Source organism: Saccoglossus kowalevskii, chromosome 18, assembly GCF_978046115.1.
Source record: "Saccoglossus kowalevskii chromosome 18, keSacKowa6.1, whole genome shotgun sequence".
NCBI lineage: Eukaryota > Metazoa > Hemichordata > Enteropneusta > Harrimaniidae > Saccoglossus > Saccoglossus kowalevskii.
In genome coordinates, this window is record NC_140658.1 from 1,201,670 (window position 1) to 1,216,166 (window position 14,497).

The 14,497-nt window shown below is 34.9% G+C and overlaps 1 protein-coding gene across 13 annotated transcripts in view; it reads left to right on the top strand.

Annotated features, from left to right (window-relative positions):
• LOC100329046 (otoferlin) overlaps positions 1-14,497 on the top strand; it is a 317,927-nt gene that overhangs the window by 249,338 nt on the left and 54,092 nt on the right. For 12 of the 13 annotated variants that reach the window (XM_085492732.1, XM_085492720.1, XM_085492725.1 and 9 more), the window contains 8 exons: positions 4,711-4,868; positions 5,685-5,834; positions 7,838-7,980; positions 8,309-8,496; positions 8,886-8,936; positions 9,369-9,559; positions 10,342-10,523; positions 10,785-10,885. In XM_085492732.1, the coding sequence (XP_085348858.1) occupies positions 4,711-4,868; positions 5,685-5,834; positions 7,838-7,980; positions 8,309-8,496; positions 8,886-8,936; positions 9,369-9,559; positions 10,342-10,523; positions 10,785-10,885 (1,164 nt within the window). The remainder of the gene's footprint in view (positions 1-4,710; positions 4,869-5,684; positions 5,835-7,837; positions 7,981-8,308; positions 8,497-8,885; positions 8,937-9,368; positions 9,560-10,341; positions 10,524-10,784; positions 10,886-14,497) is intronic. The other variant, XM_085492731.1, reaches the window with a different exon arrangement.

The window sequence follows — 14,497 nt, forward strand, 5'->3', positions numbered from 1 at the left end:
TTCTCTAATTTTGGTGAATATTTTTGTCATTTTTGGTAAAAAGTGATATTTTCGACTTCTTGTTAAAAACCGCAAGTGCAATTGCTTTGATACTACATATATAGGTACTACATGTGGACCGCTCTCAGATTTGTTCATTTTGTAATGATATCTTTAATTCTCTAATTTTGGTGAATATTTTTATCATTTTTGGTAAAAAGTGATATTTTCGACTTCTTGTTAAAAACCACAAGTCCAATTGCTTTGATACTACTACATATATAGGTACTACATGTGAACCTCTCTCAGATTTGTTCATTTCGTGATGATATCTTCAATTCTCTAATTTTGGTGAATATTTTTGTAATTTTTGGTAAAAAGTGATATTTTCGACTTCTTGTTAAAAACCAATAGTTCAATTGCTTTGATATTACATATTTAGATACTACATGTAGACCTTTCTCAGAATTGTTCGTGTCGTGATGATATCTTCGATTCTATAATTTTGGTGAATATTTTTGTCATTTTTGGTAAAAAGTGATATTTTCGACTTCTTGTAAAAAACCAATAGTCTGATTGCTTTGATATTACATATATAGGTACTACATGTGGACCTCTCTCAGATTTGTTCATTTTGTGATGATATCTTCAATTCTCTAATTTTGGTGAATATTTTTGTCATTTTTGGTAAAAAGTGATATTTTCGACTTCTTGTTAAAAACCAAAAGTTCAATTGCTTTGATATTACATATTTAGATACTACATGTAGACCTTTCTCAGATTTGTTCATTTCGTGATGATATCTTCGATTCTATAATTTTGGTGAATATTTTTGTCATTTTTGGTAAAAAGTGATATTTTCGACTTTTCGACTTCTTGTAAAAAACCAATAGTCTGATTGCTTTGATCTTACATATATAGGTACTACATGTGGACCTCTCTCAGATTTGTTCATTTTGTGATGATATCTTCAATTCTCTAATTTTGGTGAATATTTTTGTCATTTTTGGTAAAAAGTGATATTTTCGACTTCTTGTTAAAAACTGTAAGTCCGATTGCTTTGATACTATACATATTGTTCATTTTCTAATGATGTCTTCAGTTCTTTAATTGAAATGTGCATTGCTAACAGCGGAGCTATCTCGGCCGATAGGCTGCTTGTTTCCATATATTTCACAAAAATCAGTGAAAATAAATTCCATACAAAACACCAAAAAAATCTTTCCAGCGAAAATAAATTCAAGCTAGAATAAAGTATTTTAGAGTATTTATAAAAGTGGATTTTATTGAGGAACAATGAAATGGTATTAATGTTCCATTTGACAAAGTCAGAGACACAGAAATTTGAGGAAATGGATTTGAGTATAAACAGTAAACTATACTGTCATGTATTTCATTTGAAACTCAATATTTATGTTAGACTGGACCAGTGTGGTAATTTTATTAGCTCCGCTGTTGACTTTGTCGAGCGAAGCTTATCATATGAGTGATTGTCCGTGGTCGTCCGTGGTCGTCCGTATCAATGTTTTACTTTTTCGACTTCTTCTTGAAAACTACAAGCCTGAATGCTTTGATACTTCGTGTATATGTACCTTGGGTAGACCTCTCTCAGATTTGTTCATTTCATAATCATATCTTCAATTCTCTGATTTTGGTGAATATTTTTGTCATTTTTGGTAAAAAGTGATATTTTCGACTTTTTGTTAAAAACCGCAAGTCCAATTGCTTTGATATTACATATATAGGTACTACATGTGGACCTCTCTCAGATTTGTTCATTTTGTAATGATATCTTTAATTCTCTAATTTTGGTGAATATTTTTGTCATTTTTGGTAAAAAGTGATATTTTCGACTTCTTGTTAAAAACCGCAAGTCCAATTGCTTTGATATTACATATATAGGTACTACATGTGGACCTCTCTCAGATTTGTTCATTTTGTAATGATATCTTTAATTCTCTAATTTTGGTGAATATTTTTGTCATTTTTGGTAAAAAGTGATATTTTCGACTTCTTGTTAAAAACCGCAAGTCCAATTACTTTGATATTACATATATAGGTACTACATGTGGACCTCTCTCAGATTTGTTCATTTGGCAATGATATCTTTAATTCTCTAATTTTGGTGAATATTTTTGTCATTTTTGGTAAAAAGTGATATTTTCAACTTCTTGTTAAAAACCGCAAGTCAAATTGCTTTGATATTAAATATATAGGTACTGCATGTGGACCTCTCTCACATTTGTTCATTGTGTAATGATATCTTCAATTCTCTAATTAGTCCCCGTTCGGACGTAGTCCGAAAACGGGGACTTATGTTTTGCCCTGTGTGCGTCCGTCCGTCCGTGCGTGCGTCCGTGCGTCCGTGATCACCTGTATCTCGAACATGCATGGACCGATTAAGTTCAAACTTCACTCATACATCACACATTATATGGGACATATGCACATGCATTTTTTTCATGATCCGATTAACGATAGCCGAATAGCGACCATTTTAAGGCCGAAAATGCATCAAAATCGCACATTTTCACCATTCCGGACCCGGATCTCAGTTATGCATGGACGGATTTTGTTCAAATTTAGTACATACATTAAACATAATAGGACCTTGATGCACGTCATTTTTTTTTTGGATCAGGTTTGAAATGGCCAACTGGCGGCCATTTTATTTTAAAGAATTCAGTTCTGGATCCGTATCTGAGACATGCTTGGATTGATCGAGTTCAAACTTCACACACACAAGGTACATCATGTCACAAATATGTATGTGCATTTTTTTCATGATCTCATTAACGATAGCCAAATGGCGGCCGCTTTAAGGCCGAAAATGCATTGAAATCGCACATTTTCACCATTCCGGACCCGGATCTCAGTTATGCATGGACGGATTTCGTTAAAATTTGGTACATACATTAAACATAATAGGACCTTGATGCACGTCTTTTTTTTTTGCGGATCAAGTTCGAAATAACCGACTGGCGGCCATTTTGTTTTAAAGAATTCAGTTCTGGATCCGTATCCAAGGCATGTCTGGATTGATCGAGTTCAAACTTCACACACACAAGGTACATCATGTCACAAATATGTATGTGCATTTGTTTCATGATCTCATTAACGATAGCCAAATGGGGGCCGCTTTAAGGCCGAAAATGCATTGAAATCGCACATTTTCACTATTCCGGACCCGGATCTCAGTTATGCATGGACGGATTTCGTTCAAATTTGGTACATACATTAAACATAATAGGACCTTGATGCACGTCATTTTTTTTTTCGGATCAAGTTCAAAATGGCTGAATGGCGGCCATTTTGTTAAAGAATTCAGTTCTGGATCCGTATCCGAGACATGTCTGGATTGATCAAGTTCAAACTTCACACACACATGGTACATTATGTCACAAATAGATATGTGCATTTGTTTCATGATCCGCTTAACAATAGCTGAATGATGGCCATTTTAAGGCCGAAAATGCATCAAAATCACGTATTTTCACAATTCCGGAACCGGATCTCAGTCATGCATGGATAGATTTTGTTCAGATTTAGTACAATGTGTTGTACATATGCAGGTGCATTTCGGGCATGATCTGCTTTGAATGTATATGTCACTCAAATATGAACGGAACGGGGACGTGTCATTGACAATGACTTGATTTGGTGAATATTTTTGTCGTTTTTGGTAAAAAATGATATTTTCGACTTCTTGTTAAAAATCGCAAGTCCAATTGCTTTGATATTACATTTATAGGTACTACATGTGGACCTCTCTCAGATTTGTTCGTTTGTGATGATATCTTCAATTCTCTAAGTTTGGTGAATATTTTTGTAATTTTTGGTAAAAAGTGATATTTTCAACTTCTTGTTAAAAACCGCAAGTCTAATTGCTTTGATATTACATATATAGGTACTACATGTAGACCTCTCTCAGATTTGTTCGTTTTGTAATGATATCTTCAATTCTCTAATTTTGCTGAATATTTTTGTCATTTTTGGTAAATAATGATATTTTCGACTTCTTGTTGAAAACAGCAAGTCCCATTGCATTGATACTATACATATTGTTCATTTTCTAATGATATCTTCTGTTCTATAATTGAAATGTGCATTGCTAACAGCGGAGCTATCTCAGCAGAGAGATTGCTTGTTGTTTTATATGATAATTCCTGTTGCAGAATCTCAGTGTTGAGGCAAAATTACCACAAGTAGTCATGGATATGCTGCAGAATCGACCAGTTGTGGTCATTTTGTGTCAAACCACATTTTAAAGAAAAAAAATGTAAAATTTGCATGGCTGGGCCAGTCTATATTTATGTCAATATCCATAATTATAATCTATATGTTATTAAATATATTTGGTTTAGCTATACTTGTAGACTGTCTCTCAGTTACAGTGAATTTCATGAATTCACTGTAATAGCACTTGTGTTATTTTCCTTATTACTAAACATCATGCCTTCATGAAATTCACTGTAATCAGGCATATGTTATTTTGCTTAAAGGTGGAACAAATATGAAAAAATACATATTAATATAATAACAGTTACGGTTATTTGCACTGACATTCAATTTTACTATTTTTATATTGTGAGTATGAGTACTGGGTTTTTAAATTCATGAATTTGCAAGTGAAGCAATGAATCTATTGTGATTTTATATGTTAGCATGATAAAAATCAATTTACAGTAATTTGTAACCAAACTAAGATATTGATGTGATATTACTTTGTAGACATGGCTACAATACATGGAGAGATCCAATGAAACCTACACAGATACTAGCTAAACTATGCAAAGAATTTAAAGTGGATGGCCCCCATTACACACACTCTAAAGTACGGGTTGCTGATCAGTCTTACACTGGTAGAACAGATGTAGAAGATGAAAATGGTGAGTTAGGAGTGAATCATTAGAAACTCTTGGGAGGTGGTGGCACAACAACTATGCAAAATATTTTTTCCTTCACTTAATTTTGGTTTGCGCTATTTTTTTTTTCAATGAATAATTTGCTAATGTTTCCAGAATGTTGGTTTCTGATATTGGTCTAAGTTTTCCTGGATTGTTTATCTATGCATTATTTTTTATTCTGCCACCCCACCTCCAGAGTTTCTAACTTGTTAAGGGTTCAAGGAAAAGCTACCTATATCATTCATTATGTAGGGAGAGATAATAAGGTGATTTGTTTTGTACATGTTGATTATTTTTGTTGTTGTTCTCAAGTTGACTTCACTGGTTACAGTGTGCCCTCTATATATTGTGTATTTTGTTTACTTACTTTGTGCATAGACAGGTCACATGGCTGTACTGATATGGACTTCACTTCAAACTTTGGGATCCCCTCTGTAGCAATTTCCAAGTACAACATGTAGAGGGCGCTGTAACATTAAACTAGTTATTAAATCTCAGTTGCTTGATGGTTGCACTGCACCAGAGTTTACAGCACAAGGGTATCTTCATCTTCACTATTATGACTCAGCATGATGTATTCTGTTATTTATAATTGTGGGGTTTGTTCATCTTCAGTTTATTGTTTCACCATGGAAAATGGAAAACAAACAGAACATTGGAATTATTAAGGTTTTGTCATCATGGGTCATTGTCATTTCACTGATCACTTATATAAGGGTCCATCTAGCTTGTATATTGGGTTTGGTGTTTTACGGTTATGGCAACTCATGATTTGAGAACAAAATGCTTTTCATAAAGCTGCTAAAGGAAGCCAACCCAATGGATATATACCACACATGCAAGGCATACACCTTCCTGATTTGATATCCAAACATGGTGATCCACAAGGCAGTGTTACATTGAATGACAAAGTATTTGTAGCTCCTGTGGTGATTAAAGACAGCCTAGGTAAGATAACATTCATATTGATGTCACAATGCTCCCTAGGTAAGATAATCTTCATATTGATGTCAGAATGCTCCCTAGGTAAGATAATCTTCATATTGATGTCAGAATACTCCCTAGGTAAGATAATATTCATATTGATGTGGCAAAACTTCCTAGGTAAGATAAAATTCATATTGATGTCAGAATACTCCCTAGGTATGATAATCTTCATATTGATGTCAGAATACTCCCCAGGTAAGATAATATTCATATTGATATGGGAAAACTTCCTAGGCAAGATAAAATTCATATTGATGTCAGAATACTCCCTAGGTAAGATAATATTCATATTGATGTCAGAATGCTCCCTAGGTAAGATAATCTTCATATTGATGTCAGAATACTCCCTAGGTAAGATAATATTCATATTGATGTGGCAAAACTTCCTAGGTAAGATAAAATTCATATTGATGTCAGAATACTCCCTAGGTATGATAATCTTCATATTGATGTCAGAATACTCCCCAGGTAAGATAATATTCATATTGATATGGGAAAACTTCCTAGGCAAGATAAAATTCATATTGATGTCAGAATACTCCCTAGGTAAGATAATATTCATATTGATGTCAGAATACTCCCTAGGTAAGATAATATTCATATTGATGTGGGAAAACTTCCTAGGCAAGATAAAATTCATATTGATGTCAGAATACTCCCTAGGTAAGATAATCTTCATATTGATGTCAGAATACTCCCTAGGTAAGATAATATTCATATTGATGTGGCAAAACTTCCTAGGTAAGATAAAATTCATATTGATGTCAGAATACTCCCTAGGTAAGATAATCTTCATATTGATGTCAGAATACTCCCTAGGTAAGATAACATTCATATTGATGTAGAAAACTTTCCTAGGTGAGATAAGCTTTGTATTGAAGTAGGAAAACTCCCTAGGTAAGATAATCTTTGTAATGATATGCGAATACTCCCTAGGTAAGGTAATCGTCATATTGATGTGAGAATACTCCCTAGGTGAGATAATCTTCATATTGATGTGAAAATACTCCCTAGGTGAGATAATCTTCATATTGATGTCAGAATACTCCTTAGGTAAGATAATATTCATATTGATGTGGGAAAACTTCCTAGGTAAGATAAAATTCATATTGATGTCAGAATACTCCCTAGGTAAGATAATCTTCATATTGATGTTTGAATACTTCCTAGGTAAGATAACATTCATATTTATGTCAGAATACTCCCTATGTAAGATAACATTCATATTGATGTAGGAAACTTTCCTAGGTGAGATAAGCTTTGTATTGAAGTAGGAAAACTCCCTAGGTAAGATAATCTTTGTAATGATATGCGGATACTCCCTAGGTTAAGGTAATTGTCATATTGATGTGAGAATACTCACTAGGTGAGATAATCTTCATATTGATGTGAAAATACTCCCTAGGTGAGATAATCTTCATATTGATGTGAAAATACTCCCTAGGTGAGATAATCTTTGTATTGATGTGACAGTACTCCCTAGGTGAAAAATATTTTTGTAGAGATGTTGAAAAATTTCATAGGTAAGATAATATTCATGTGGGAATGCTAACTTGTGTTGCTAACTTTTGTTTCTGGCTGGATGGACTCAAAATAAACCAAAATATGGTAGTTCCATACCATTGCGTTCCCTATGCATTGTAAGATCCATGTTCTACTTCCATGGAATTGTGTAATTTCTGGGATAGTTCATTGGAATTGTGGAATCTCTGGAATAGTTCCATGGAATTGTGGGATCCCTGGACTACTTCCATGGTATTGTAAGAACTCTGGGATAGCTCTATGGCAATCTGTGATCAATGGAAGAGTTCCATAGCATAATGAAATTGTTGGGACAGTTTAATGGGATTGTGGAATCAATGTATCATGGTATTGTCAGATATCCCTGGGATAGTTCCATAGGATTGCTTGAGGAAAGTGTGTTTTATGTGAAAAAGATTATGACATTTCAATGATCTATGTAGGTCACAAGAAACCAACTGATGAACACCTGGCTTTGGAAGCTTTGAAACATTTTGATGAAATTCCTAAAGTTGGAAGCAAATTGGTACCAGAACATGTAGAAACAAGACCACTTTATAACCCTGCTAAACCCGGAATTGAACAGGTATGTATAATTGGGATGCTGCTGAACCCTAACATATCATCCCTTTGAGATTGTCAACAAGTTTTCTTTTATTCTCATCTTTCATTACAATATCCACTCTAAGTTTTCCTACCTAGTCATTCTTTTGACCAGCGCTCTAAGATTCCACCAAACTTTCACTCAGTATACTTCTTGTTCAAGTAATTTTGTACCAGCTTCTCAAATCACAGATTTTTCTCCTAACTACATTGTATAATCAGATTCCCTGGCATCACCAAAATAATTGTTATACCAGTATAAATTATTATTATAGTAATTTTAACAAGATTGTTATATTTGATATTTGTAGGGAAAAGTTGAAATGTGGGTTGATATATTTCCGATGGATATGCCATGTCCCGGAGCTCCAGTTGATATATCACCACGGAAACCAAAGAAATATGAATTGAGATGTATTATATGGAATACTGATGATGTTGTCTTAGAAGATGATGCTTTCTTTACGGGAGAGAAGATGAGTGACATCTATGTCAAAGGGTAAGGTCAGAATTTACACATATATCAAAAGGAGATTACTTTCTTGTCAAAGGGAATTATACCCATGTCAAAGGTCAAAGGGAATTACAACCATGTCAAAGGTCAAAAAGATTACCCTTGCCAAAGGTAAAAAAGAATTACAGCTATGTCAAAGGTCAAAATGATTTACACCTATGTCAAAGGGAGTGAATGACCTTTGAAAGTGACATGTATTTTCAAGTGCTATGACATCTATGTTAAAATGGGTGAAGTCAAATGGAGTAGCGTCTATCCAAAAACAATAAGTCATTATTTAAATTTTTAGAATGATTATATTTCTCTGATTAAATGTTTTTATGAATAGATTTGAAACATTATTTGCAACATGTCTGAAATCATTTCTAATGTAGGTGGCTGAAAGGAAGTCAAGATGATGTACAGAACACAGATATCCATTACAGGTCAGAGGTCAAACATTATTTGAACTATAGTTGTAGATAAGGGTATGCTACTATAACCATGTGTTCAGATGCACTCATTCAAATCACATGTGAGTTACTGAGACTGATTTGGTGTTGGTTTAGGACAAACAGTGAATTACTGAGACTGATTTGGTGTTGGTTTAGGACAAACAGTGAATTACTGAGACTGATTTGGTGTTGGTTTAGGACAAACGGTGAATTACTGAGACTGATTTGGTGTTGGTTTAGGACAAACAGTGAAGGGGTGTATCTCAGAACTAAAAACATATAATATTTTTTTCTTTTTGGCTTTTGCTATTTTTATTAGTAACTTTTATTACTAAATTTACTCCATAAAAGTAGTTTTTTATTATCACCAAATATGCATCTCATCTGCATATCGCTCTGTTTCTTACTTAATTTGCATACTAGGTCTCTGACAGGAGAGGGGAATTTCAACTGGAGGTTTGTTTTCCCGTTTGAGTACCTTGCTGCTGAGGAGAAGATTGTTATATCTAAGAAGGAATCATTGTTTTCCTGGGATGAGTCGGAATACAAAATTCCTCCAAGACTCAATTTACAAGTTTGGGATGCTGACCATTTCTCAGCAGATGACTTCTTAGGTTAGTTTGCTTGTTCTTTCAGTATATATTCCAGCCACGTTCATGTTTTTAATACCATAGATTAGTCTAAATTCTGCTGGCACACTCAATCAATCAAAACATACTGATATTTCATTGTGTCTGCTGCTGTGTTTTCTGAATAAAAATCACAAATCGGTTTACATGTGAGGAGGTTAAAGCCAAATTGAAGACTACTGTATATGTCATGTTCATCTCATGTTCATTAATATAAAGTTAGGATACCAAAAATGAAAAAAAGATGCACTGTGCAATTTTTGGATCTAAAATGTAAGGAAAAGTGATCAAAGTTTTCTATTCTGTTATTTACTCAGGATGAACCTTGATGTTGCAATACTGAAGTAATCCATATTTCTTTTGAGTAGTAGTTTTAGAAACGCCAAAAATGGGATCGTCAAGTCGTGAAACCTGGTCATTGAATATATGTTTAACTTTTCTGAATAATCAGTTTCATTGAGACTACCGTAATTGGAGTGTGAACGGGCAAACTATTTTTCGACATGACTTGTTGGCGACCGTGAAAGATTTCAATACTTCCTCCAGCCTCAGTTTACCTTTCGAAAATTGTAAATCAACAGCTTTAGGGAAAAAAATCACTGCTTTTTTTTGGTCAAAATTAGTGTTAACAGATCACATTTTTACGGTAATTAATTTACTTCATCAATAATCTAAAAATTTCATCTGTACGACACAGCATTTTAATTGGGTAACAAAAGCTGCTGCTGTATCAAATATAATCTGACTTAACTATGTGTCTATTTCAGGGGCCGTAACTCTGGATTTAAATAGGTTTCCGCGTGGAGCCAAGTCAGCAAAGCAGTGTTCTTTGGATATGTTGAAAACTGATGGATCAGTTCCTCAAGTTTCACTTTTTAAACTGAAGCGAATCAAAGGATGGTGGCCATTTGCAGCTAAAGATGAGAATGGTGATGAAGATGAGTTGACGGTAACTATAGACAATATGTGCAACACTCATAGATTATGTAAATCAATTCAGCATGTTGTAGCAATATTATAAAGTGTTGCATGTGCTTTCACTGAGACACATTTTCATGTAGAGTCAGTGAAAATAAAAAGTTTTGTTAACAGTTAAAGAGACAAAGACATAAAATTATCAAACTGCCAATTATTTAATTATTTACATTATCCTGTCATTCTCAGTCTTGAAACAAATTAAGAAAGAATGTTACTTTGTTTGTTTTTTCAGGGTAAAGTAGAAGCAGAACTTCATCTGCTGTCAGAGGAAGAAGCTGAAAAGAACCCAGCTGGCCTGGGAAGAAGTGATCCTGATGCATTGGAAAAACCAAAGTGAGTTTTTAGTAATGTCTACTTCACACACACACACACACACACACACACACACACACACACACATACATGTACTTGTATTGCAATATGTTCCGAGGACTTCATTGGATTAACTTTTAATATAGTTGAATTAAATTTTAATATAGTTGCGATATGAACTCGATTAAAACGCGTTCCTATATAGGGTTGCGTTTTAATTAGAGTTTAATTAAACTCAATTACAATGCAATACAATGGAGAATTGCATTTTAATTAAGTTTAATTAAACAAGAGTTGAATATCCCGTGACTGAACATAGAAATGTTTGCGAAGCTTAGGTTTAGTATCGGGGTAAGGTATGGTATAATTATATTAATATTAATATAACGTGAACCATACCTTCCCCCGATACTAAACCTAAGCTACGCAAAACGTATTAATAATCGAATTAACTATTAATATAAATTATGTTTTCCGAGGACTATGAAAAAGGTCCTCGGAAGGTGTGTATGTCCTCGGAAGTAGCTATATATCTGTATTTTTGTCCTCGCAACATATAGCAATCCAAGTACACACACACACACACACACATACACATTCTCTTGCTGTTTAGGTTGAAGGACAGTTTGTTGCTGCTGATCTATTGTGTCCTGTATGACTTCATTTACAGACTACTTTGGTGGCAGCAATGTTTTTATTTTTTAGCAAAACAACAATCAATTACTTAGTATCATTGTAATAAGTGAATGATATGGTGCATACTAACTGTGAGGGCGGTATACAACACAATGTTTTTGGAAAAATCTCTAGTTGCCTAGTGCTTAATGGATCACAAGACTTGGGATGTTTCATCCTGAAAGCACACCTACTAACCATATGTTTTAAGATGACCAGGAGAAGCTACATTATTAGTAACTCTGTAATTAAGTTAGTCTTTGTTTATTACTCAATATATGCCAATAAATATGAGTGCATGTATATCTTCTGAGATATCTGTATGTCACATTGTGTACCAGTATTGCAGTATTTCTCAATGTGTTGCAGTGTTGCAGTATTTCTCAATGTGTGCTGCCGAGTTGCAGTATTTCTCAATATGTACCAGTGTTGCAGTATTTCTCAATGTGTGCTGCAGTGTTGCAGTATTCCTCAATGTGTGCCAGTGTTGCAGTATTTCTCAATGTGTGCCAGTGTTGCAAAGTTTCTCAATGTGTGCAGTGTTGCAGTATTTCTCAATGTGTGCCAGTGTTATAGTATTTCTCAATGTGAGCCAGTGTTGCAGTATTTCTCAATGTGTGCTGCAGTGTTGCAGTATTTCTCAATGTGTTGCAGTATTTCTCAATGTGTGCTGCAGTGTTGCAGTATTTCTCAATGTGTTGCAGTATTTCTCAATGTGTGCCAGTGTTGCAGAGTTTCTCAATGTGTGCCAGTGTTACAGTATTTCTCAATGTGTGCTGCAGTGTTGCAGTATTTCTCAATGTGTTGCAGTATGTCTCAATGTGTGCTGCAGTGTTGCAGTTTCTCAATGTGTGCTAGCGTTGCAGTATTTCTCAATGTGTGCCAGTGTTGCAGTATTTCTCAATGTTTGCTGCCGTGTTGCAGTATTTCTCAATGTGTTGCAGTATTTCTCAATGTGTGCTGCAGCGTTGCAGAGTTTCTCAATGTGTGCTAGCGTTGCAGTATTTCTCAATGTGTGCCAGTGTTACTGTATTTCTCAATGTGTGCTGCAGTGTTGCAGTATTTCTCAATGTGTGCCAGTGTTGCAGTATTTCTCAATGTTTGCTGCTGTGTTGCAGTATTTCTCAATGTGTTGCAGTATTTCTCAATGTGTGCTGCAGCGTTGCAGAGTTTCTCAATGTGTGCTAGCGTTGCAGTATTTCTCAATGTGTGCCAGTGTTGCAGTATTTCTCAATGTGTGCTGCAGTGTTGCAGTATTTCTGAATTTCTCAATCTCAAGTTGTAGACTGTAGGTGCATACATTTTAACAAAGATATAGTTATTTGCTCGACCAGGTGCCCTCTTTTATTTTGTGATTTTTATCAAGGTCAGCGAATGGTAAGTCAGGCGTGCCCTGTAACTAACATCAGTCAACACCAGCAACAACTAACAATATTGGTACACTAGCTATAGCTAACACTAATGCTATACCAGCTGTAACTAACACTAATTCTACACCAGCCACAATTTACAATGTTGGTAGACCAGCCATAACTAACAATATTGGTACACCAGCCATAACTAGCAATATTGGTACACCAGCTATAGCTAACACTAATGCTACACCAGCTGTAACTAACACTAATTCTACACCAGCCACAACTTACAATGTTGCTAGACCAGCCATAACTAACATTATTGCTACACCAGCCATAACTAATAATATTGGTACACCCGCCACAACTAACAATATTGGTACACCAGCTATAGCTAACACTAATGCTACACCAGCTGTAACTAACACTAATGCTACACCAGCTGTAACTAACACTAATTCTACACCTACACCAACAACTTACAATGTTGCTAGACCAGCCATAACTAACACTATTGCTACACCAGCCATAGCTAACACTTCTCTACACAAGCCACAACTATCACTATTGCTACACCAGCCACAACTAGCAATATTGCTACACCAGCCTCAACTAACAATATTGCTACACCAGCCACAACTAACAATATTGGTACACCAGCTATAGCTAACAATAATGCTACACCAGCTGTAACTAACACTTATTCTACACCAGCCACAACTTACAATGTTGCTAGATCAGCCATAACTAACACTATCGCTACACCAGCCACAACTATCACTATTGCTACACCAGCCACAACTAGCAATATTGCTATGCCAGCCTCAACTAACAATATTGCTACACAAGCCATAACTAATAATATTGTTACACCAGCCACAACTATCACTATTGCTACACCAGCCACAACTAGCAATATTGCTATGCCAGCCTCAACTAACAATATTGCTACACAAGCCATAACTAATAATACTGTTACACCAGCCACAACTAACAATATTGCTACACCAGCCATAACTGACACCATTTCTACACCAGCCACAACTAACACTATTTCTACACCAGCTACAACTAACACTATTTCTACACCAGCCACAACTAACAATATTGCTACACCAACCACAACTAACACTATTTCTACACCAGCTACAACTAACACTATTTCTACACCAACCACAACTAACACTATTTCTACACCAGCCACAACTAACAATATTGCTAAGCCAGCCATAACTAACACTCTTTCTATACAACTAACATTATTGCTATATCTGTTGTAACTATGGCTTCTATTGCACCAGCCATACCTAATGCTATTGCTAAACCAATGATAATTATAACCACTATGTGTCTACACGACCAATATCTTTTTCTCTACCAATCATTACCAACACTATTGCTATACTAGCTATAACTAACACTATATGTATGTACTGATTGTGCTGTTTCTTTCTTTTTTCCCATAGCCGCCCAGACACTACGTTCATGTATTTATTGATGCCCCTGAAAGCTTTGCTATTTCTTGTTTGTTTATTTCGAGTCATTCTCTGTAAAATTACAGCAGTTTTAGTAATTTTGTTTTTACTCATTGTGTTTATATACA